The sequence below is a fragment of the Bacillus rossius genome, chromosome 14 (genome assembly GCF_032445375.1).
Source record: "Bacillus rossius redtenbacheri isolate Brsri chromosome 14, Brsri_v3, whole genome shotgun sequence".
Classification (NCBI taxonomy): Eukaryota; Metazoa; Arthropoda; class Insecta; order Phasmatodea; family Bacillidae; genus Bacillus; species Bacillus rossius.
The window spans coordinates 10,962,893-10,990,042 of record NC_086341.1 but is presented as its reverse complement, the minus strand read 5'-3'; the positions used below and the strand labels follow the sequence as shown (position 1 = coordinate 10,990,042).

At 36.2% G+C, this 27,150-nt stretch overlaps 1 protein-coding gene across 6 annotated transcripts in view; it reads right to left on the bottom strand.

The window, feature by feature from the left end:
- The window catches only part of LOC134539142 (serrate RNA effector molecule homolog), a 55,454-nt gene that overhangs the window by 5,328 nt on the left and 22,976 nt on the right, over positions 1–27,150 (bottom strand). For all 6 annotated transcript variants that reach the window (XM_063380893.1, XM_063380897.1, XM_063380894.1 and 3 more), the window contains 8 exons: positions 24,459–24,793; positions 23,327–23,523; positions 21,405–21,602; positions 17,077–17,217; positions 14,943–15,155; positions 13,964–14,131; positions 7,093–7,230; positions 759–883 (listed from right to left, as the gene is read on the bottom strand). In XM_063380893.1, the coding sequence (XP_063236963.1) occupies positions 759–883; positions 7,093–7,230; positions 13,964–14,131; positions 14,943–15,155; positions 17,077–17,217; positions 21,405–21,602; positions 23,327–23,523; positions 24,459–24,793 (1,515 nt within the window). The remainder of the gene's footprint in view (positions 1–758; positions 884–7,092; positions 7,231–13,963; positions 14,132–14,942; positions 15,156–17,076; positions 17,218–21,404; positions 21,603–23,326; positions 23,524–24,458; positions 24,794–27,150) is intronic.

The following is a 27,150-nucleotide window of genomic DNA, read 5'->3' as shown; positions in this document are numbered from 1 at the left end:
GCCTGCCCCCCGTCACACCCGAGGGTAGAGCTGTGACGATACGAATAGGCAGGAGCCGATTTTGCCGATATTTTGTTGATTCAGCATTTTCCCGATTCACGATACACGTGTTAATTTTTGGCAGATATTGTCGAAAAATGAGTGTTCTTGTCATATCCTAAAAATCCACCAGTACCCTTTTTTACTTTTTTATACTACATACTTCGAACTTGCATCATTTCTTAGCTACGCGTGCCAGCCGTACATATCAAACTCTTAAAACATACTAAGTTTTAATAATGTTCTTGAATCTAATAAATCGTAAATAAATATATCATCAGCATGGTAAAGTTAGATAAGAACAAAAATTTGGTTTTATATAGAGCATGGCTACCACACCAACCACTTGAACTGCAAAAGAAATGTTTGTAGTATCGTGACGGAGACATTTTTAAATTACTTGCATAATGGTTTTTAAAACTGAATAAAAATAATAACAATAACCAAATAATATAGGACTTCCACATAACCTAAATTACTTTTTCTGTTTCACGTGCAAAATAACCACATGAAACGCATTTCCATATAAATGTTTGGTAAACGTAAATTTTTGCCACCGTACGTTTTAAGATGATATTTACAAATATTTACTAATATTAACTAATATTTAAACATCAAACTTTAAAGGCTTACGACCAGGGAACTACGGCCAAGTGAACTGGAAAGATGAAAGGATCAAGGAGCCTGAAGTTAAACAGATGCATATTTCCAAAGGATACACATCAGGATCCTTGCAGCCCAGCTTGTCATAATCGTCGTCACGGGTCGGGGCGGGGGGCTGGAGGAAGCACGACACCTTGTTCTCAAACGTCCGGCAGTAATCGCTTATCTCCTGCGGCGTCACCTGAAAGAGAGGCACACGCACAACTTGAATAATCACCACAAGGAAATCCTCAGATCATCCTCTAAGGCAGAATGTCACACTGCACGGTTGTGCACGGCAGAGGTATCTTCGAAATTGTACACCTACAAACCAAGTTCGCTTGTTTATTTGTGATTGTTATAACTTGCAAAATAAAATTAAAATCTCTGAAAAAAATGTTTCCCCTGCCTGACAGAAAGAAAAAAAACTTTTCCCGAAAATGTTTCCGAATTTCAAGATGCCGCACAGCCCTCGTAATTACGCAATAGTGCCCTCAGAAAGACTAATCACAGCACTCAAAATATTTCATGAACTAAGCTAATTGCATCATTGGGCAACCATCTACAGAGGTAGTGTATTTTACGTAGAAGGAAAAAAAAAGGCAAAGAAAATGTTATTTTTAACAATTCACACATTTAAAATATCTTAGTTATGTAGTTAGGTAACTGCTCTTAGGAAGATTACAGTTAAGTAATTATAAAAATGTACCATCAGAAAGACTAATCAGATCAATGCATTAAAAATATCATTCAAGAGGAGTTGCCATCAACAATGGATAGAATTAAAAATATAACGCATTTAAAATTAAGAAATTAGGTGCAATATCTTTCAATTTTTACGAAAATTACATATTAGGTAGCTTCCAACAGAAAAATTCAAAGATTTCTTGGGCAACTTCTACTTCACATCATTAGTAATTAAGTTTTTGATAAATTCCACAAAAAATTATCCACCAATTATAGTATGTTCCAAAACATACTGATGTGTGTTTCAGCAACTAGTGTAAAGGACAACCTGGTGCAACAGAATTTCCACATATGTTCTAGACTTCTTAAGCTCTGGACTATTAACCATTGCATTGGTAGTTTCAAGAATGTAATCAAATTTAGTCGAATTTTCTTTGTATATTAACTATCTGCATGTAAGTGAAGATCCCTATACCTTCCGTAGTAAATGTTAATCCGTTAATGTTTATCCGTCCTGTGAGCTTAACATCAGACAATCCTCAACAACCAGATACGGTATTGGTATTAGAATCCTATTTTTTTTTTTTACAAGGATATACGTGATGAAAACCTTCGAACCGTTTATTTAAAAAAAAAAAAAAAAACATTCTTGCCCTCAGGAAGACTAATCAATTCATTCAAGGTATTTCATGTATACAGCAAAATTTCATCACTGGGCAATTATATATTCAAAAATTTATTCATCAACAGGGTGATCTCACAAAAATGTAGGAAAATTTTCCAGGCTAAATATTTTAAATAACCGACTTATTTTGCCATTTTCTTGAAAGAAATAAAGAATATCCAGCCTTCAACATCCCCAAAACTGGTCTAAATATAGCTCATCTTTATTATTATTATTATATTCAACAGAACCTTGCATACACCATTTTATAGTTTGTATAATTAGTATGTAGTAAAACACCATCTGATGTGTTGGGCTTCAAAATATTTTAGAATGTACTTATGTAATAGTAGTGTAAACACAAATTATTTGGAGTGCAAAACTTTGCTACCTTTTTTTTTACAAGCCGGGGCGGCAGAGAACGTACCACAAGACATAAATTAGGTGATGACGAGAGAGAAGCAGCAGGACTTCACGATAAAAATCATAATTTACGCCTGGCAGAGACGAGAGCATTAGAGATAGCGAGCGGACCGGCAGGGAACGTTAAGACACGTGGTTAATGCCGATACAGTATTGTTACTCTCTCACACGTACACGCTCGAGCACAAGTGACGATACGAGACAAAAAAAACAGTGCAACTCTGCACATATGAAATGATAATCCAGCCCGGAGGAACAAAAAATGTTGAGTAGTCCAGTTCAAATCACATAAATTCCTGAGGGCCACGGGCACATACATGACTACTGATTGGTGATTGGCCATCTTAATACTTTTTTTTTTTTTTCCTTTACTTCCGGCCAGTGTGACCTCACAATGTTTGTAACAACAAATCTCCCATGTTAACAAGAAAGTCCCATAGTCACAATAATAAAACTGTTATTCACGTGTTATTCTACCAACTGTAAGAACGTAGGACAGACAACAAACCTAAATTTAAAAATTTTTTTGGTCATGCTAGGATGTTTAATGCCCTCAGAAAGACTAATCAATGCATTCAAAATAATTCATGAATATTGTATATTTCATCACTGGGCAGTAATCCATGTCAAGAAGATATTAGAAATAATAAACAAATTATGGCCTAACACCTAGATGACATCAGGGTCATTAGGGATGCTAGATGTGATGAGGACATGGGTGGGGAAACAGGAGTACCCTGAGAAAACCTTCCAGCTCACTGCAATGCCAGCCACGTTTCCCACTCATGAAATATCTTGGTTTGAACCTGCTAGGTAACAAACACCAATTGCCTTGGTGGGATGAGCGTTTGTTACACTCGACCATTGTAATTCTCATTAGAAAGGATATAATAGAAATACAGTAGATTACCTTTTTTACACTGTGTCTGAAAATGTAAAATTCAGGAAAGCGTAAAAAAAAATAATATATATGGCAAATTATTTTTTTCTCAAAGAACACTGATATTATACAACCTTAACATACCCTACTCTGTACGCCTGTGCAAATATTCAAATTTTTGAATATCAAAAACAAATAGTTTATAATTAAAATTCGATTTCGGATACATTTTGAAAAAAAAATTGTCATTTACGAATAGGGCTGTGCGGGATCCCGAAAATCGAGGAAATTTTCTGAATCACAGAGTTTTTTCCTAGTCCGGCAGGTAAAACATTTCTACGGGATTTTCGTAATATTTTAAAGTTATTTATGTGGAGAATTTCCCCACTACATTCATCTAGGTAAATTTTGAGAAGACTAATACAGAAGCGGAGGATTTAACAGAATAATTTGGAACCATTACAAACACCAACATTATCAGCTAATGTATTTTACCGAGAAGAGTGTTTGTTAGGTCATTAAAAATAGATTAAAACTATCAGCATACTGAAAAGGATAAATATTAGGGGTGTGCGGGATCCCGACGCTTCGGGAAAAAAGTCGGGAAAATACGCTTCCCGAAATGCCGGGCGGGAATTTTATTACTCCCGAATTTTTCGGGATATTGTTTAAAAATTTACAAATGTTTACTAATCATAAGAAAATGTTTTCTATCAATTCAAACTGTTTTTACAACAATATTTTTTTGTGAATTCGTACATTTTTGAAGGGTTTCCGTACTATTTAAAAGCAAAACATCTTTTAAACGTATGCCGATTGTAGCGACAGCTGTGGTGTGCAGTGAATTATGATAATCGTTTACACATATCTAATTGGAATATAAAAAACGTACATGGAGTACCTTAAAGATTGTATGCGTTCATAAATATATTTCTTCAAGGGTACAAATTTGCAAGATACGTGAATAGTCAGTTATATAACGTTATTGCCGTCATCATATAATACTTAACCTAAAACCACTGTGTGTCCTTAGACACAAACAAAACACATGCACAATCCAACCTTTTCGCCAAAGATATAAGAAATACTAGACTTGCGTTACATAACGAAGCGTAACCGTTCTCATTACTTGATAGCAGTGGCGATGTAGAGAACTGTATTGGCACTTTGAAAAATATGAAATCACGTAGTTTTACAACACTGCTCACGAGTATCTAAACATCTATGATTTTGCTTTGGGAGTAAAAAATAGTTGTTTACTGTTTAGTTTGGCGGGCTTTGTCGGCTAACGTTACGTTATAAAGGCTTGTACAAAGTATCTGTTCCTATTTTCGATGCCGTTGTATATTAAAACAAACTAGCAGCCTACAAATAATGGAGGTCGCAACCGATCAGCCTGTTACTTGTAAACCTAAAGGTGTTTGGAAGTATTTTGAATGTCTGACAGACAGTAAATCCCTGGCAAAGTGTATCTCGTGTGGAAAATTCTTGAGATGCGAGCATGGTAGCACGTCTGGATTACTAAGACATCTCAATAAACATCCCTCTATAAAAAAAGAATTTGAGGATGCTAAAAAATATGAAGTCGCCGCTGAAAAAAAGGCAAGTGAAGCAGACAAAAGAAATAGCAGCAAAAAACAACTAACTATGCAAGAAACTTTTAAATGGTCATCTTCTCATATTAGAATTAAAAATTTGCTTTTAATTTTATTTTTCCCGATCTCGTCCCGTTTCCCACGGGAATAATTTATTTTTCCCGAAAATTTCCCGCAGTACAAAAACCTATTCCCGCACACTCCTAATAAATATGTGTCCAAAAAAATCAAACAACATTGGTGTTAAAGTTGACAGTTTTCAGATCAGATTTAGAAACTTGCATGGATCTCGTTCAAAACATCTGGTCACATACTCACAGCAAAAACTCCTACAGCCAACAAGCTTTGATGTTTTTTCTGGTGGATAACACAGTGAACCACCAGATACAGACCCACACACTCATAACAGTCACAGCTAGGCAATTATCTTGTCCTGCATGTTCAAAAAAAAAAGGGGGTCATACTAGGAAGGGGGGGAAAAGTCTAAATCTTTTACCCAAGCACACACACTGGGTGGCAAGAAAATACTTACCTGTACCTGCCACACAAGTCTGCAGTGAGACAATTTTCTCACCGGCTGGCAACACACCGACTTGTAGAAGTGTCTCTACTCCCCAAAAATTCAAGCATCTTGTGTTTCTCCACAAAAATTAAATTATGTGATATGTAGTGTTGTAACATGACTTTTTTTATTTAAATATAAATAATCCAAAAATTGAAAAACCTTTAAATTTTGAATGCTAAAAATTTTCTAATTTACATATACCGTATTTACTCGTGTATAGCACGCCCTCGTGTATAGTGCGCACCACGATTTTTGCAACAAATTCCAAAGAGAAAAAAATTGAAATTTTTTATCCTATAAATAAATTTTACTAACATTTTGTGGTACCTGATTATTTAAATTGATGTGTGGTGATGCATCAGGAAAATACTTAAACTCTGCTGTGTAGACGGAAGATAATGAAGCGCTGTGTACGTGGGCGGAAGGGAGGGAGGCGTGCCACGCTACTTTGCTAAGCTGGCGCGGAGAACTAGATGACTCACTGGTCGCTGCTGGGACGAGGAATGGAGGAAGCGAAGAAAGTGGACGGTGGGGGGGGGAAACTGGTGACAACATTCTCTCTCTTTTTTTTACTAGCTTCTGAGCTGGCTTTCTGTAAAGGGGGGAGGTCTAAAAATAAACAAGAGACCATGATGTGCGAGCTTGCGCGCGCACGTGCATGTGTGTGTGCTGTGAGCGTGTGTGTGTGTGCGAGAGACCAGGTTGTGAGTCTGTGTGTGTGTGAAACAGAGGCCTTGTTGCTTGTGCGTCCCCGCCTCCTCACTTTTTTTTCCGTGTATAGCGCGCATCCTTATTTTTTTCCTTTACTTGAGGGGAAAAAAGGGCGCGCTATACACGAGTATATACGGCAGATTGTATTACCAAGTAAATACGTATGTACACATTTTGTTATGTGGTGTGATGAAATAATGTTTTAATGGGATTCTAATTATCTCATTCTTATTACCAGAATTCAAAATTTGTATTCGAGAATATATTTTGCTATTCATATTCAAATTTGATTCGAACTAAAATACCTGATGTTTGCAAAGGCCTCATACTGTCTGACATATGCATAATTATTGGGTAAGTGTGTGTGAAGCATATCTAAATAAAATAATGAACATTAAGTCTGTATTTATATTCTGTATAAAGTACATTATTTTAATTAGCAATTCATAGTAATATCAGACATTTACAGGTTAAGTATATAAATAAAAGGTATTTTATCACCACACTAAGATGGATTTCCTTCAACAATTCCAAGAGTTTTCACCTCCTTTCCATAACAAAAATTAAAGATTATAAAATACTTTATTTTACTTCCTGACATTTTTTTTTTCCAATCATTCTCTAAGAAGGCATTTTGATACTTAAAAATAGTTGACCATTGTGGTTAGGTTAGCTACATTAAAAATACTATAAAATAGTAAGAATGGTTGGTTAGGTTAATTTACTTAAGTACATTTTAAATTGTTAATTATTAAATATTTTACATTCAGGAAATTTTAAAAAAAAATAATTTTAAGTTTCTTTTTCTTTTTTCCCAGATAAAATTTTTCTTGTGATCATCATATTGGTAGTAGGGTGAAGTCACATCGAGGCACGACGCACTCACCTTGGACGAGGGAGGCGTGGCGCGAATGTGCATTATGCCGCATCTGTTCGGCATCTCGTCCTCGTTGGGGTACTCGCAGTGGTAGTAGTAGTCGACCGAGTGGACGACTCGCAGGTACAGGAGCAGTCTGTCCAGAACCTGCAGCAAAGGTCATGTTCACGTGAGACAGTGTGGTCAGCGAGTTGAAACCCCATCTTTAACACTTAGCACACTGAAGCCGCATTTTATCCAAAAGTGCCTGTATACTGTACCTTTTAAGGTTAATTGGTGATGTTATTTTTAAAATTAGTGGTACTTTAAATAATTTGTATAATTGTTTTTTTGTTTTTTGAAACGTTTACTTTTTCATAAAAATATTTACTTAAAGTGTTTTAATTTATATATGACTGAAAATAATTTTATAATAATAACATGTTTTCAAGAAAATAAAAAAGTTTTATAGGTGAAACAGTTGTTGCATTATTTGAAAATATGATATAAGTTTATGTATATATATTTTTTATTAGTTTTCAAATTTATGAAGTATATTTACAACATATTAGCACTTGTATAGCTAATAAGAAAGAAACTTATACATCACTATTATATAAAATTGAGAATACAGTAAAATAGCACAATTTAGCAATATAGGTAATCAATGAAGTGAATGTGATTACAGTAAAGAAATCTATGGACACTATTTATTTTCTTGGCAGCTCTCGAAATTGAAAAACTAACATACAAAATTATATTGCTATTATAGAAAATAATTTTATAATTATAAAATAAAAATTATCAAATTATCAAAACAATGGTTGATAAACTAGGTTCCATGTAATAAAGATACATAACTAACATTACTCATCCTATTTTGAAATAAGTTTTCAAAATAGTAATAACATGTTAGAAAATGTCGGTACTTTTATAATAAATAATCAAAATGAAAATAGCATAATGGTACAAAATAATACAAATATACAACGAACATTTCTGCAAAATGTCATACTAAAGAAAACAGAAGTTGCCGATTATTTTTTGTACAAAGTTTTTCAAAACAACAATGTATATTTACAGAATTTCAATCGTATTATACCAAATAAAAATAATAATATCAAAACATCAATACAATGAGCAGTTATGAAAAATTTCATTCTAGTAAAAAAAAAAAAAAATGAAGTTGCGAATTTCAGTTGTGACATTACTTTTCAATTACCGGTATTGTATAGCAAATTTCCACATTTCAGTAGTGATTATACATAATAAAATAAATAATAATGTAGCAAATTATCAATAATATGAACATTTATGAAAACAACATTACAGTAATGAAAATTTTGGTTCATTAGATACCTGTTATTTTACTTAGGAAAATATTATTTTCTGTTGGATGCAACATCTTTTACACAGAATAGTATCTTGAGGAGTGATATTTCCTGAAACACTCAGGAAGGCATAATGCTACACTGCAAGATGAGCACATCCATCTTGTTTCTTTCCGTACTTTTTTGCCTGTGTTTTTCTTGCTTGTGTCGGCACACACCTTGCACACTCTAGTAGGCCGTTCCTTCTTCAACGTTGCAGGAATCTTTGAAGGAAAGTGCTTTGAGGTGAGTCTTGATGCACAAGAAGGCCCTGGCAATGAACTCTCTCTCTCCACTGTAGCACAATCTGCTAGAGAACTTGCTACGGTCCTTATAAAGTCAGCAAAATGTAAGCGACTGTTCTGTGCCTGTAGTCTTTTGTAAACAAGATAAGCATTGGCCGCTGACATGATGAGGTAGTGAAAAAATAGTTTCTTCCACCATTTTAGAGTGCGTCGTGCAAATGGGTAATAACCCTGCAGCTGATCTCCACGATCCACCCCACATTTATAGAGATTGTAGTCAACTACAACGTTTGGCTTTGCTTTCATCACATGACCTCCTTTTGCTTTGGTTTGAAGTACAGTGGCACCATTCTTGTGTAATGAAGATAACATGAATACATCACGTGTATCCTTCCACTTCAGAAAAAAGAGTTCTTCAGAACGTCGAAAAGAAAACTCTCCTTTCTTCAAGGGTGTGTTCACTAACTGCTTACATAGTCCTTTCCTGTTCTTCATTACGGTCCCAACACCCAAAGTATCATCGTGCTGGAGCTTCCTCAAGAGAGAAGGACTCGTGTAAAATCTGTCCATGTATATAACATATCCCTTTCCCAAATAATTATTACACAATCTGTAAATGAGAGGCTCAACCGCATTGCTGTGTCCTGCAGCTGCTCCAGAATACAGCTCTGTGTTCAAGACATAACCAGATTTTGCTTCAGCCAGTATGTACAGTTTCAGTCCATATTTATGTGGTTTATTTTTTATGTACACTCTGAATCCAATCCTTCCTCGAAATGGACACATCCCCTCATCAACTGTTAAGTTCTTTGTCTGGAGACAATGATGCTTTACTTTGCTTGTTGAAATAATCTAGTATTGGCCTAATTTTGAACACAGGGTCATGATTAGGGTCATTTTTTGGAGCATACTGGTTGTTGTCGTTCAGGTGCAGCATACTCAGTATAGAAAGAAATCGGTCTCTGCTCATGAGCTTGCCTGCAAAAGATGAGTGAAGGACCGGGTCGGTGCTCCAGTAATCACTTATGTTCAGCTTTTTCAACAAACACATGTGAAAAACAATCGCGAAAAAACACTTTATTTCGTGAAGCTTCACAGGAACCCACTTATTCCACATTGAATGTGGTTTCAATTTTTGCTGACGTTTGAGTGCACCAATTGTAGTTGCAGCATAACGATTTGTCTCTTTCTTTATGAGTTTGAACAAATTGTCATCAAAGAAAAGAGAGAAACATTCCAACACTGTACAGTCACTAGTGAGATCAGCTAAGACACCACAGTTTTCCTCAAATACTGGCAGCGTTGGTTGATTATCATCTTCACGCCAATCAAAATCATGCCTTGGCTGAGCGGAGGTTTTTTTTTACTGCTTGGCTGTGACGGTCTTTTTTTAGCGGAAGTGGAAGGCGTGTCATGTGATATTTCATCGACTGAAGTGTCAGAAATATCGTCATCATTGCTGTCATCACCTAAAAGCAATATAAACATATATTTTTTTGTAAATAAATAATTTTTCAATGTATAAGATTATTCATTTCAAAATCTGCATCTAAGGTTCTTGTTTAGAGCAGCAATTCACTGTAGAAATATGAAATATTCCGCTAAAGTTGTTGAATAATATAAGAAACAATTATTACTTTAGCTAGTGTTTTTACTAGGGGCAAATTTCAATATTGAAACACCCAATTCGAATGTTATTTTTTACATTCAACCTAAAAAAATCAGTCAGTACGTTTATACAGCACTGCTCGGTAATATTATATAAAGAGCCAATAAAAAAGTATGTATAACAATAAACAAAGAAAAATATAACATTACGTTTTCCCCATATTACTTTTCCTACAGAAATAATAAAAATTGCCCGGATGCGATCAGTGGTAGCGTGATAAAAGAAGCCACATACGTGGCGAAGAGATAAGCGCGCAGCCGGTTTCAATGCTACACACCGACGCGACGTGACTAGGAAAACATTCTGAGCGGCTAACCAATTCGTATGAAGCCGAATAATAGCAGGAAGTGCCAGTCTTTTAGCCTTCCCATAAATATCTACGCGATAAGAAACACAATCTATCTCACAAACATTACAACATTTGTACTCAACAGTACTTTATATGCCGAAAAATACGGAATGAAGTGTAATAGTAAAACTTTACAGTAAAATTTCAACAGCCACTTACCTGTGTCCGGTAAATACTCTGAATCATCATATTTTTCCGAATCACTGTCACTTTCTTCTAATTCTGAGCCCGAATTCCAAGTAATCTCGTCATAATCTGACAAGCGCTTCCGACGCGCCATTTCAAACAACTGTGCGTCGCAAGAATAAACACTCGAGCAGGGAATCCCCTCGAGTGGCGCAGTCAGAAAAATGTGGTCATCTCCATTACCTGGCAATAAACACCATCTAGCAGATTTTTTCGTAACTTCGTGGAAGTTGGATGTATACGAGAGACGAGCACTGCTCGTTCGGTAGTGTATAATTCCCGCTGAAATGCATTGTGAAATGAAAAACGAGCGGCGCTCGGGCGTAGTGTGCTCAGTGCTTCATGTAAACCCGAGTCGTGCTCGGGCATAGTGCGCAAAGTGTTAACCCTGTTGAGGCACACAGAAATATATTTAAATAAATTAGAATCTATCGTGTAACTTTTAGCAGACGTGGCGGAAGGAAAAATTAACGCTGCCAATGTTGCTTGTTCTTGTTAGGATCGCCAGATAGCAGCACAAGGCTTACTCACGCGAGGTATTTCGGCAATACCACTGAAACATTGCGAATAGTAACATGTTTTCAAGGTGGTATCATAGAAATACCACTACAAAACAATGGGTTAAGAGCCCATTCGTAATGACCACCACTCTATTAAGACCCCTTCTCGAGAAACCAGGGAAAATTTGTGTTAAAAATAAAAGAAACCTGCCGAAAATTAATTTGAATTGTGTTAAAAATGTGTTTCTCTTGGCTAGCACTGTACTGCATGTAGCGCAGTGATAATTTCTGGTTGCTAAAAAAAAACCTTAAATGAATAAAGAAACTGAGGAAATTGAAAATCGTGCTGCGTTAAGAAAGTACTTTGTCGCAGAAAGTCATATTTGTGACTGGAAAATAAAAAATAAAATAAGATTATGCTCTAGTGAAATAAAAAACTTTACTTCTTGAAAGGTGAGAATTTGTTTCCGATCTCTGAAACACAGCACTAATTTCAATCAATCGTGGCCGAGATGGCGCATCAAAGAAATAAATAAAAAAACTGCTGACATTTTACTCTCGTGATGCTATTCCTCTCGCATCATGTTAAATAAATCATCATTAACAGTTTAAGCTTAAATAAAATATTTACTGCTTGATATTTTCAAGATGCGTATTTCTATTTAAATAATTAAAATATTTTTTCTGGAAATATTAATATGATTAATAGTTTACCGTATTTAATCGCATAATGTCCGCACCTTTCTTTTTAAATACTTGAAATGGAATTTTTTTAAATCCGCATAAAGTCAGCACCAGACAAAGCAACCTTGGCCACCCCTGTAAGGCACAGTAACGGGATGGAAAATTACCGACGCTGTCAACAATGCTTTGACTTTGAGTTGTTCATTTCTCCGGAGCGGTCGCTGAGAGGGTTTTGTAGCGTGGTGAAACCGTCCGGACTCAGAAACTCGCATTCCACTGCGCAGCTGCCTGCGACGTCACGCGAGTTGCAAGGGGATAGGCTATATATAGCACAAGCCAGTACACATCAACTCACACTACGTCACAAAGTAGGGGAGGTAGCGGAGAAGTGGTGGGGGTACATGAGCAGTTTTTTTATACACACAATAGACAAGGGACAGGGAGGGAGGCTCGCCGGCCCCGGCTAATGCAGACATTAAACATCTGCCCCGTGCCGTCATTGGCCATCTCAATGAAAGATTAAAAAAATATCTTTTCACGCAAAGAGTTTATTTTGTGTAGGCTGGCTGCGGCTTCTGAACGTAGGAGCGCACACGCGAGTGAGAGAAGAAAAAAAAATGAGTGGCATCTTCCACTAATCACCGGCACCCAATTATCTTGACACCTGTTACATTTCTCACGTCCGCTGCGGAGTGTCGCCAGTCACCAGCGCTCTGCTAGTAAACTAATTATGAGAGAACAAATTTTTTTACTCTACACAAAACGTACAATTTTGAGGAAAAAATTTTTTTTTCGGACTTCACCTCATAATGTCCGCACCCCATTTTTTTGTCAAAAATGTAGCCTAATTACTGCAGACATTATGCGAGTAAATACGGTACTCTTGTTACAATGATGAAGTGTGTTCAAAAAAATAACTGATTCAGCACCAGCACCAAGAATGCTATTTACTTTACAAAAATCTTTTAAGATAATTTATAATTATGTTCACAACAAACATACTACAATCATACTCCATTTTCAATCCAAGTGCTGCAAAAAAAAAAGACTGGATAAAAAACATACATTTTTATTTTATCAATATGGCAGAATAATAAAGATTACGTTATGCTGTAAGCACTTTTATAGGTTATTCAGCGAGGGATACCAGAAAACTATTATGTTAAACATTTGACTGAAAATTACTTCAAAAATCAAAATAATAAAAGTGATAAATTAAAACTTATATACTGTTATGAAAAGGTTCTCTACTGCTGTTAATACTTTTTTCTTTTCAGTTTAAAATATTTACATTTTCAGACCAGTTTGAATACACTTTAGCAGTAGCAGTCTAGGCTTTCGGTCATATTAGGTAAGCAAATTTATCTGCATAGGCTGAAGTTCAAATTTATCTGCATAGGCTGAAGTTATGATCCGCTGACCGGTGAACACGTGATCGTGGTGTCTGGTCACTGGTGTCCAAAATGACACAGGGTTTTGACTCAAGAGGGAAATGTCGGCAGCATTGCTGCAAATAAGTCAATGCTCATGTTTTCCAGTCCTGAATCGTCAAGTTTCCTTGACCCTGCACACCAAAATGGTCACAGGATGTTGCTCAATGTAAGCACCTCTAAATAAATGGTCAGTCAGCAAAATTTAAGCAATTTTTAGATCAATACTACAAGTTTATGTAAGCTACTGACGTCCATTCGCCTATAAGTATTGAACTTGCAAGTAACAATACAGAAATTTATCCACCCCCTCCACCTCCAAAACCTTTAAACTTTATATAAATATATATATATATATATATATATATATATATATAGAGAGAGAGAGAGAGAGAGAGTGGATGTTCCTATTATTTTCCCCCTGTGCTCGCAGACCACTGCAGACCACTGGTTGTCGACCCAGGCTACCTTGATGAGGGCGTCGTCGCGCTCGAGGGCGCCCGTGTCGTCGGCCAGCTGGCCGTCCTCGCGCTCGCCCGCCTGCCCCAGCAGCTCGTCCTCCTCCGCGGACGCCTCCTCGATCAGGTAGTCCGTGATGTTCCTCAGCACCGGGTTCCTCGACACCAGCCCGAACGACTGCGGCACCGCACGCACGCACACACACACATGCCGTTTCCCTTTCCGTTCAGACCCAACATTTTCAACCAAAACACCCAAATATTCCTGAGTATAAAATATTTCTACAATCAAACTGCAACATACAGACTGAAAAAAATATTTATTTCACACTTCATAGGAGACCAAGAAAAATTGAACCAAAAAACAGTAACATTAAAAAAAAGTAAGAAACACACGGAACCATTACAGAAAGGTGTAAAAAAAATTAAGAAAAAAAAAAGGTATGATAATTTTTTTTTAAGTATGAAAATTTTAAAAACATAATATCAGATTAATTTATTACATATAAAAATATGTATGTATATAACGTTGCAGAGAATAAAACAAAGTTTCTCAACCAATCCTCACGTCATACAAATAACGTTTTGTCTGATAAAAAATTTTTTTGTGTACGAGACCCACTTCCCTCTTTATATTTTTTTTTAATAACCATAATTTTCTGCTGATCTGTTTTATAAAGCAACCTATCAAAAAAAAATGATTTTTTTTATGTATGATTATAAAATAATGCAAGATATTTCCATAAAATCAAAGCATTAACTACCAAACTTTACCAATTAGCACATCAATCATTATTGGTTAGTATTGGTTAACATCTTGTACTTAAAAATAATAATTATTTATTGTAAATGATAATGCTAAACATCTAGCTTGATTTTTATTTTGTACACGATTAGCTGACTTTCAACACTTGTACTTAATTATAAATTTATAATGAAATGAAAACTGGTTCAGAAGTGTCGAGTGCGGACGGACAGCTGGGACCCACCGGCACGGAGGTGTCCTCGGGGCGGGGCGGGGGCTCCGCCGGGCTGTCGCCATCGCACCACAGGGCGCTCCTGCTGTCCAGGTTGTGCACGATGCGGGCCGACAGCTTGATGTCGTGGCGCACCACCTGCTTGTGGACGGTGATGCCGTTCACCGTGCGTATCCGCCGGCTCAGGTCTCGGTTCACGATGGCGCCCAGCTCGCAGTCGCGCAGCTGCACGGACCAAACTTATCTCAGCACCGCAGTAAAATTAAAAAAAAGTAAGAAACATATCGATGGCATAGAATGAAAACCTCGTAACGTATCTCAATTTTTGGACGAAAATACGTTTTTTTATGTTTTCGCCTGGATTACCTAGTATCTCACAAAATGTTTGGCTGAAAGAAATAAAATGTGCATCCTACTGCTTTCTATCGGGGGAAAAAAAGAAACCACGTATATCAGTAGGGGGGCGAAAGAAACGGTTTTTTGTCTCTGCTGTAAAATTTGCATTTTATGAGATACAAGGTTTTCATTCTAAGCCATTGATATGGAACCATTATAGAAACGTGTAAAAATTTAAGACAAAAAAGGTATAGTAAAATTTTTTAAGTTTGAAAATTTAAAAATATATCAGATTATTTATTACATATAAAAATATGTATGTATACCAGTAAAATATGTATGTAGTCCAGTAACTACGCTTCTGCCGATTACCATGCCGTCTCAACACTTCTACTACGCTCTGCAAATTCAATATTTTTTTTATTCATGAATAAATAATTTTTTTTATTTAATACAGACAACAGTGAATATTTAATAAAAAATCACTATATAACAAAAAAAATTAATGTAAATAACCCACAAAAATTTTTTTTTTACAATTGCTGTAAACTTTCATACATTGTTTTACTCTTCTTATGAAAGTAGGCTACTTAGTCGTCAGTGATCGTCACGTCAAATATTTTTTTCATCACAATGATTTGAAGAAGAGAAAAGTGAAAATGCATTGCTGTAAATATGGCTTTGTATTACATTACATGAGGATGCTGTGGAAAAATTAATAAATCTAAGATTCTGTAGTCTATTTCAGTGCCTATTATTAATGAATAGAGATCGGTCAATTACACATTTCTTCAATTCCAAATTTCATTCAGATTTATATTCCAATTCCAAATTTTCTTTCTGAATGAAATTATCGAATCTCAAGTAGAAGGTTAACCTGAAGAATAACACTTGTCACTTTATACAGCCAGGAAGAGATATATGATTGTCTTTTGTTATTATGAAGAGTCGTACAGCGGTAAGGGAGAGGCGGAGAAAAGTGGGCTTGACTCACTCCCTTCTATTTCTTACGCACCATTCGGCTGACACACGGAACAAAGACTTCACTCAGATTCTACTGTAACAGATATATGGTGCGACTCATACTTGAAGGCGACCCTTACAGCAAAATTTGTATTTTTATGGCCAAAATTTTATTTGCGACCCATAGCAGGGGAGATTCTTCTGTGGGTAAATATGGTAATTTAAAATAATGCCAAAAGTGATAAATATACAAAATTCTGTTTACAACTACATTTCTGGATGCCAAAGAGATGACGTTTCTACACCCGCTGCTAGAATTCGCTGTTGGACCAGTTACGTCGACTATTGAATCATTCGATTTGCTGAAAGAAAGGTTTATCTATAAAATTTAAATGATAAAACCGAAAACAACTTGGAATAATACTAAACAACGTCTAAGTACCTGATTTTCAACAAAAATTTTTTTTATTACAATATGGCCAATTTGTCAAAAATTCACTAAACAGTTAACACTAACTACGTTTCCCTTGTCTGTATGAACTTTGATACACACCATCCACCACAGATGGCAGCACTGTGGTTACACATTTCCATTCTATACGACTTCCGTTTTATTCACGAAAATATTCCTAACAAATACAGCATACAGAGAACTAAAATGTTTACATATCAGAAAAACACAAAAACATTCAAACACACAAAACCATACGAAAAACAAAACAACACCAACAAAAAAACACACATTAAAAAAAATAACAGAAAAAAAAACACAACACGAAACAACAAAAAACACACACAACACTTTAGAGCAAACTTAACACAACAGCAAGAGAAGGTGGAATCATACCCGTATGTTGTTGAGGTTCCAGCAGATCTCCTTGATGTTGACGTGCCTCTCAAAGGTGACCCATCCTCTTCGAAACCACTTCCTCTCAGGCTGCGGATCCGCTATTGCCACGCGCATGTACCCGGGGTACCTCTTGCACATCTGCCAGGGACAGGTTCATTTCCAGTTACACACTTACATCAAGTTCGTTAACAATTACTTAACCATAACTACACGGTAAAATTAATTTTTAATAGTTCTACTTTGCGTGAAATACACTACAGAAAAACAATCACAAATAACAGATAGAACATTGTAAGGTCTACAGAAAACTAAAACATAAAATTATGTTTCTGCGCAAATTGTCTAACATACGACTGAGGTTAATGCCACAAGGAAAATATTTTGGAGTGTAAACAAGCACACCAACATGAGAAATAAAACTCATATGGCATTCCTTTGGCTACCATAAACAAACACTGTAGGTACAGTGAAACCTCTATCCATCGTTTTTCAAAGGACCAGCAGAAAAAAACAATGCATGCAGGAAAACAATAGATGTGGGATTTGTTTACAGACCTCGGTAAATGTATGCATAAGCAATGGTTTCCAAGCTTATTGTACATAAAATCATTATAAAAAATTTAAATAATAGTAATCATTTGTTAAATCAGTTTTACTTTAAATTAAGCAGATCACTAATTTCAAAATACATATGTACATCAATTAACACAATTCACAAATTGAACAAAACAAAATAGTAACAACAGATTTAAAAAAAATTAAGAATTTCTGAAATTTCACATTATGTGTACGTCTTGCAAGTTCCATAATATTTGTTACAGTTTACTTTACATACCTCAAATGTATGTATGTAGCTATGTACATAATATTAAAGCACAAAAATATTACATAGTACTAATCCTAGCCCAGAAAGTCACCACCTAAAAAATGCACATTCACAGAAAAATGTTATGCACTGCAAATAGTGTATAGATATGTATTAATGTTTCTTTAAAAAATCCTTTATTGAGGTTTGTTTGGTGTAGGTATTTTTTTTCAAATGAAACATCACTGATTCCATTCGCAAAATAGTGTCCTGATCTGTGTCACTAACTTTGCAAGAATAGCAGAATGCTTTCACTGTTTCGAAAGCTGCATGTGCTTGAGCAAATGACGGGACCACCTCAGTCTGTGTTGGTTCAGTGTCAGAGTCCTCACTGCTGCTGTCCTGGAGAGCTTGAGCTGAGTCACACAAGGCCTCTACACTTTGAATAGGACCACATGTAGCAACTTCTTCATCAATTCTTGCATATGTGTCGAAGCCAACATTCTGTGTGTCCAGTTTCTCGAAATCACCATGAAAATCTTCACCATTTTCTTCCTGAACATCACTTGAAGAAGCTATAGCACCACATGCAACACCACACTTGGCAAAGCAGTTTGTGATAGTTGTGGGGGTCACCTTCTTCCATGCTGCAGCAATATAGTGGATAGCTTGCAGCACATTCAACTTGAGTCCCACAGTGCTGCCTTCAGTGGCCATGTCCAGCAGGCACACAACTTTCTGGACTAGCATTCTCCTATAATGGTGTTTAAAACATTTTATAACACCCATGTCCAGTGGCTGGCAAATACTGGTGCAATTTGGAGGGTAGAAGACAACTTTCACATTTCTCAAAAAACTAACGTCTAGTGGATGTGCAGCACAGTTATCAATAAAGAGCAGAATCTTCCTGCAACGAGAACCCATTTTACAATCCAAAGCCCTCAAAAATGAAGTGAATATATCTGCAGTCATCCATGCACTTTTATTTGATTCATACTTAACTGGAAGCATTTTCACATTCTTAAAACACCTAGGATTTTTTGATTTCCCAATTACAACTGGCTGTAACTTATCGGAACCGTCACTGTTGGTACACAACAACACTGTTAGTCTGTCTTTAGAATGCTTACCCCCATAACAATTTTCTCCTTTCACTGCAAGTGTTCTCTCTGGCAAACAGTTATAGAACAGGCCTGTTTCGTCAGCGTTATATATATCGCGAGGTTCATAACCTTCAAGGATCTTCGGAAGATCGTCAAACCAACGACCAGTGACCTGTTCATCTACTGATGCACTTTCCCCGCAGACCTTCTTGGAGACTAGGCCATGACGTTCCTTAAACCTTGTAGACCATCCATTTGATGCTGAAAAATTTTCGATGCCTAATCGCAGTGCGATTTGCATCGCTTTCTCTTTTATTATTGTTCCATCAACTGGAATATGCGAAGCCCTTGCTTGCTGGTACCACTTAAACAGTACATCTTCAACTTCACGGAAATTAGATTCCCTACCAGTCTTTCTTTTTTTACTTGATAGGCCGTATTTGCTGACCTGCGCACGTATTTCTTCACGTTTGTTGAAGACCGAATTTAGTGTAGAAGGTGGAATTCCGAGACGTTTAGCAACATCCACTCTCTTCTCGCCAGGATTCTTCTCCACTTCTTCGACGATCTTTAACCTCTCGTCTAGTGTTCTTACTTTTTTCGGTCGGGCCATGACCAGGGTCACAATAAAAACGTTAAAATATATTTTATGTAGCTGCTGAATACTTTCAAATGCACCGTATTTTCACGTGACCACGTGCCAAAAAATGTTTACAGATAATACATTAAACAAAACAGAAATGAATTAGACCAAAGATGACGCGATACATAAAAAAACGTGCGTAGTGTTGCCAACAAGACAAAAAGATTGCCCGAGCAAAGAGGTAAAAGTGCAACTATCGATTGTAGAAGTACATTAGCCGCCATCTTGAGTTGTTAAACGATCAATATAAGAAAAACAAAGGGCGCATTCCAACATTTTGAACGATCAATACGGGAAAAACGAACATTCAAAAACGACACAAACGGGATTATTTAACGTTGTTTATGTGGGCTTATTGAAGGGACCAGAATAAACAAACGATTGATACGGAAAAATAATAGATGCGGGATCCATGCATCGAGGTTCCACTGTACTTGTTTTTTAAAACTTGCAGGCAGTTGTATGCAATGGAACACAACCTGAAACATATTCTCTTTGAAGATTGGTTACCCTGCATAAAGAAATTTATATTACTGCAATATATTAAATAAAGGTCATCAAGATACAAGGTAAAGGTATGTAAGAAATAATTTTAACACTGTTTTGTGAACAGTCAAGTACCGTATTTACTCGCGTAAAGGCCCCCCTTTTTTCCCCAAATTTTGACTCCAAAAAAGGGGAGGGGGCCTATACGCGAATTTGGAGGAAAAAATAGATTTTTCTTTTTAAGTCGTGCGTCTTTGTTCGAATGAGGGTGGGCGGGAGAGGCATCGACGCGGCAGGATGGAGAGAGAGGCAACGACTCCGAAGGGGGGAGAGGCAGCGCTATGACAGGGGGGAGAGAGGCAGAGGCAGCTAGTCCGGAGGGGGGGGAGAGAGGCAGAGGCATGGCTTAACCTCCCTCCTGCCAGCTAGCCAGCCAACCAGACAAAGGAGTGTATGTACCTGCTCCACCCACTTCCCTTCCTCCTTCACTTCCCCTCTTCTTCCCTCTTCTACTCCGTCAACACTGCACATCAACACAGCGGCACGAGTCCAGCTTTCTTTATCTTTATGTCGTTTGAGATAGGACTAACTGCTTACGTCTGGTACGCCTCACGACGGTCCTACTGAGAACGGACAAACTATAATACCAGTTTCTGTATCACTGCCGCTTACAAAATCACCTCCCGCCGCTCACAATACATGGCTTGTTGTTTGATGCATGCCAAGCTGCCCTGCCCTCAGATAAACCCAGAAAAACACGTTTTTAAATTTTTTCTCAAAAATGTTTACAAAACAAGGAGGGGGGCTTATACGCGGGCGGGGCCTTTACGCGAGTAAATACGGTATATATACCACATTGTGATTTTGTTTTGTTTTAAGTCTACATAACGTTTTCCTTGGGCCGCAATTTCACGGTGACCCCAGTTTCCATGAGCATTTTTTTGTGAATAAACACCTTGGCCTCTATTCAGATTTATACGGTAATAGCAATATGTCAGGTTCTTAATTTTTTTTAACTTACGATGCAGAAAATTATCCTAAGTATGATTTTCTAAAGACTGTATCATGTTTGCAAGATAACTGGGCAATGTAAAATGTTTTTTGAATAGTGTATTATCAGGGATTCACGAAAAGTACGATTGTAAACGCAGCTAATAATCTTACCAAGTCAATTTTGCAAAATATGATGAGATATTTGGATAGAAAATAAGAGGTTACAAAGAATAAACTTTCTTGTATAAAATATTCTGAGTGTGATGACAGCACACAAACACCGGAGGACACTTACAGCTTCGACCTCCTGCTTGGTGATCGACGGAGCCAGAGTCCTCAAGAAGATGGACACCGTCCTGTGAAGCGGTCGCGGTTTGGGCTCCTCCGGCACGCTCGGCTTGTCCTCCGCCTTCGCGTCCCCCTCCCCTTCCGCTTTCTTCGGGTCTTCCTCATTCTCCTTGTCCAGCTTCAAACTGGAGTCCTCCTTGTCAGACTAAAAAAACATACAGCATAACCTCCTCACCTTTACTTACCCAGGATTCACAAATTACAGTGACTAACATTTGTTTATTACTTGAACCGTCACTTTCACTGTCGTATTAATGAATTAATGCATTACTCTACCACTTTATGCTAAATCACTGCAACTTACACTGCACAGCGCTGCACTTAAAAGCCAACCATGAGAAAAGTTTAAACGGAAGATTAAAAGTTGAAAGTGAATAGTAGTTGCATTCGTATAATATAATTATTTAGATGAAAATCTAAAATTAATTGAATGTTAACACATTATGCACTACTCCAAAAATGAATTGTGTAAGAACATCTCACCATAAAAAGTAAAAATTCTGAGATGCTTGAACATTCACATCTCTTACTCATGAACTGGAAATTTCATGATCAACTTTAAAAAAATTGTGAAGAACTGCAATATTGGATGAATTTATTCTTTTCTGCAATTCAGATTTGGAGTTCTAATTAAAGTATAAAAACGTGAGCATCTCTGAAGTTTTACTTATACAGTAGAACCTCGGTATAACAAACTTGAAGGGACAGCTTTTGAGTATGTTTGTTATAGTGAGGTTTCTTTATAACAAGGTTAATTCAATCCTAACAATTGATATTTACTATAAAAATAAATTGCTGTATAGTTAATAGAGTTGAATTTAGGATGTTAAAGACTGCTGCAAAGTCAGTTGAGTAAAATCGAAGCAAAATCTTAGCAGGTTTATCAAATGGAGAAATACTTTACTTTGCCTCAAGTCACAACTGTGTAAGCTGCACTAAATATTTTGGCTACATGAACCTTTTTGCCTTCCATATCAACAGCATACAGAATTTTCAGTTACGGTACACGGTAAAAGATATTGTACAAAGTACGTTTCAGTACGTGAATAGTTCTATTGTCAATAAATTGTAAGATGGCAGGAATATTTGTTTATTTGCTGAAACATAATATATTTACAAAGCAAATGGAAGAAAAAAATGTCAATTTCACAAAAACATTTTGACGATTTTTCATTTTTCCTTCGCTGTTATTTACAAGTACAAATACATAAGTTTACCATAGCGTTTTGGCGGGAACTAACAGCTGCTTCGTTATAACTAAGAATTTTGTTATAAAGGAGTTCATTGTACGAGGTTTTCCATCACAATGAGACAACAAAAATATTTTCGTCTTGGTCCCTTGAAATATGTAAAAACAAGGTTCCACTATATTAGCTTTCATTACATCACTTTTTTAAGTTAACAATAATAAAAATGCTGATAGTAGGACAACCCTAGCCATAAGAAAGACACATCTGCGTTCACGGACACTGAAGATCCACATTAAGATAGTAAAATAACTTTTAAAAAAATTCCTTCAGAAACACAGTACAACTACATGACCAACTGTCGAACTCACTTTTTGAAATTTATTGATGGGATGATGTCCCCAAGCAAAGGACTTGCGACTAAACTACAGAAAAAAAGTTACTAGGTACTCAAGTTAAAAAAAAAAGATTTAAACATGTGAGGGTGATTGTGCCTAAATGAACACAACGGTTTATAACACAAAAAGATACTGTGTATTCAAGTTTCCACTGGCTCTGAACCAGAGATCGTAAATAGCGAAGGAGCTTGGGCTCGAAGTCTCGACGATCTAGCCTCCTCTGCACGCGAGAACGGACTCCCTAGTTGCCGTGGTAGCAGGGGACGACTCCTGGAAGTACTCACAATGTCCTCCATCTCGACATCCGACTTGATTTCTTCCGCTTCCGGTTCCGGCTCCGGGTCCGGCTCCGGCTCGGCGCTCTCCGACCTTTTCCTCTTCTTGCTGTCTTGCTTGACTTCAGCGACCTTCAGCTTGGCCAGAACAGTGTCGTCTTCGTCACTCTGGTCTCCCTCCATACCCGGTGGCGGAGGCTCCTCGTCTGCAATCACACCGTCACACGTACTAGGCATCGGTCACCGCTAGAGAACTGCGATCAAACCAAATTAACACCACACAGCATGTCAATACAACATACAACAAACCATTTAGCACTGATATATAGCTACAAACAATAAAACTATCATTATTTTTAAGAGAAAAATCTCAAATTACAAAATCATACCTATTAATGTGGTAAATTCATTTAATGTAATTAATTTATAATTTATAATGAATTTTGTACCAAAATTTAATTTATCATGAATTTTGTACCAAAATTGTACTAAGTAAATGTATAGGAGAAAATTAATATTACATCTGATCTTGCATCTCTTCTTATAACATGTTTTTACATTAATAATGTTGACACATTTTTCAAACAAAAAAAATGCTTACCGCACCACGCATTGTGCCATTTTTATGCTCATTTTGGTAGAAGTAGGTAGTCCGATATACTTTTCTTGGGTATCTTTTATTTCCAGAAGATTTCTGCTAATACATAAACTAAATTTATATATATTTTTTTTGAAAACTTGTCAATGAAATTCCGTAAGTTTTCAACTTTATCATTTTCATTTTCACATGCACCATTAAAACAGAATCACTTTCTCGACTCAGTCCATCTAAACTCAAATCTTATTCTAAATAAAACTTTTTATATTATGAAATTGAAAGAAACACAAACTTAAAATGAAGTGAAAAAGAATACTAGAGTGCATCTGTGAAATATTATCTTTTTTTACAGTAAAATGTTACAAACTACTTCAAAAACTTGAGAGATGTAAGAGTACTCCGTTGCAATTTCTACCCTTTGTTAAGATTCCTGTCATGATAGAGGCCATTTAGACATATCTCGAAATAAATGTAAACTATTTATAGAACACAAATACATAATTATAATCTATGTTGGAAATACTGAATGCTGAGAATACTTACCAGGTGAATCATTATCACTGTCATCCGACTTGTCACTCTTGTCTGATTTGTCAGACTTGTCGGATTTGTCAGATTTGTCAGATTTGTAAAACTTGTCAGATTTATCAGACTTGTCAGATTTAATTGATTTTATTGATTTGACCGACTTGGCAGATTTGGCAGATTTATCAGACTTATCTGATTTGGCAGATTTATCAGACTTATCTGATTTGTCAGATTTCTCTGATTTCTGCTCAGCTTTATCATCATCCTGGTCAGCTGCTTCTTGTAGGGGCTCCAATGATTCCTTCACCAAAACTACAGCATCTTTATCTCCAGTGTCAAGCTCATCATCGCTGCAAAAAAAATGTTTCGAGTCAAAACCACCAACTCCACAAGGTGAATATGTTCCACTCAAAACACTCTCATGGCAAATCCACACAATGGTGAAAAATATCCCTCACTTTTCTGTGAACAAATTTTAAAATTTTTCTGACTCACTTAAGTCCATAATAGACAACATGTTTTTTCTAATATAATGAAATAAATTAAAGAAATTACATAAAACAGAAAAAAAATGTTAACACAGACAAATAGAGACTGGAGGCTAATGAAAATCTTTAGTTAAACTAAGAATTAAAGGAAAGAAAATGTATTTGAAGAATATGTCCATTATATCGAATAATGCATGCATGTAACATATTTACAGCTTACACAGATGTTATCACCCATAAGCAGTAACACCCACATGAATACAACAAAGTATACTTCTTTGTAAAGTGCCTCGTAAACATCAACTGCATTGGTGTTTTGAGTTTCTCTACATCAGTCCGGGTCATTCGGGAATATCGGAATCAAAGGGGGCGACCATAACAAGGGTGTACGGTACAATGCAGGGGCGCAACTACAGGAGGGGGGGCCAAGGGTATTTTGCCCCCCCCCCCCTTCTGAAACCATGAAGTGGGGGCAAACGGGGGCAAAGAAAGTGCTGTGTAATCAATTTTTAGATAATAAAACTTCTTATATAGCACCATTTTCCACCTTGAAATACAAATTTTCCCGGGGGGAGGAACCCCGGACCCCCCGCTTCAATAGGGGGGATCAATGATTCTTTATAAATACAGTGAAATTCCGTTACAACGTACTTCAGAATAACGTATCTTACAGTTCAACGTATGATTTTAAATTCCCGCTCAAAACACCAATGTAAACAATGTAAAAATATTTCACTTTAACATTAAAAATAGTGGTGCACCGATATGACTTTACCGATTACCGATTCGATTACCGATTATGAGAGCAATAATCGGCAGATACCGATTCAGTTACCGATTATAATGAAGAAATTTTTTTTTAAGTGTAATAATGCACACAAAAATTTTTATTCCCATGTGAATGTAATAATATTAGGTAAAATTGAGAATACAGTTATAATAACAGTATAAAAATATTTAAAATACACTATTAAGTCATTGCAAAGTGTAAATTAAATTAACTTCTATTTAAATATTTGTTATTGTAAACAACTTGAACTACAGTCTAATAATTGTAATTTACAATGGGTAAGTTTTTGTTGCGGAAAACTAGCATTATTATCGACTATCACATAAGGTGGCATCAAAAAATTACCGTTTAACAATGTAAACATGCTGCTTTATTTTGTTCACTTGAGTTAATAGAAAAATGTTTCCACACTTCATTTTTTTCCTCCCCAATTCCCCCAATTCCCTCACTATAATTATATAAAAATGATTAAAAACCAATTCTAGCACATGTTATTTTATTTATGTTGACTGAATATATAAAATTATAAATACTCTTTCACTTTTCAAGTCACATACAAATAACACAACAACGGATAATGTTACCAAAGACGCCCATAACGAGTTGGTAAAATGCAGTGATAAACTCTAGAAGGTATCGGGACCACGATTTTGAACCGCTACTACGACTCGAAAAGATCGATTGTCATAGAATCCACTGCAACTGTTTGTGGTATTTTGATTGCGTGACATCTATTTTACGTCTCTGGCTATAGGTAATGAACAAGGCCACTAAACAAACAAAAGACGAAACGTAAATAAACGTGTAGTAAAAATGTATTTTTTATTGTTCGAGGCAATGAGATTTATCAAACTTGACGAAATATCTGTAATTATGATATGACGGAGTTAGATGAATTTTGTAATCTATAAAAATATTACGGTATTTCGTCCTAAAATCTGTAACAAAATATTACACGGTAAAAACCTACTTAATTACGCCGGGACGAAAATAATCGGCAAAGTAATCGTTAAGATAATCGCCGATTACGATTAATCGGTAAGTACCCATTATCGCCGATTACGATTCATCGGTATCCCCATCGGTGCACCACTAATTAAAAACGTCTCCTACCTTTCAATACAACGACCATTCTTTTCCATTTATGAGGAAAATTTTACATAATTGTTTTTTGCGCAGGAGTTCTTTAATATAAATGTACGTTATGAATAATTTTTATCACTTTCAAGAATCGTTAACAACTATAAAACGTAAACAAACAATGTCTCAACGATTCATAGAATCATAGTACAGTATAACGTGCCATTCTTCCTCCTCCATGGAACACACACTTTAGTGCACGAGACGATCTAAACAATCAATTGTTGTCTCGCCCCTCTTCAAGACATTTGTTTTTAGTTGCGCCAGCTTTTTGTTATTTGTAGAGCAC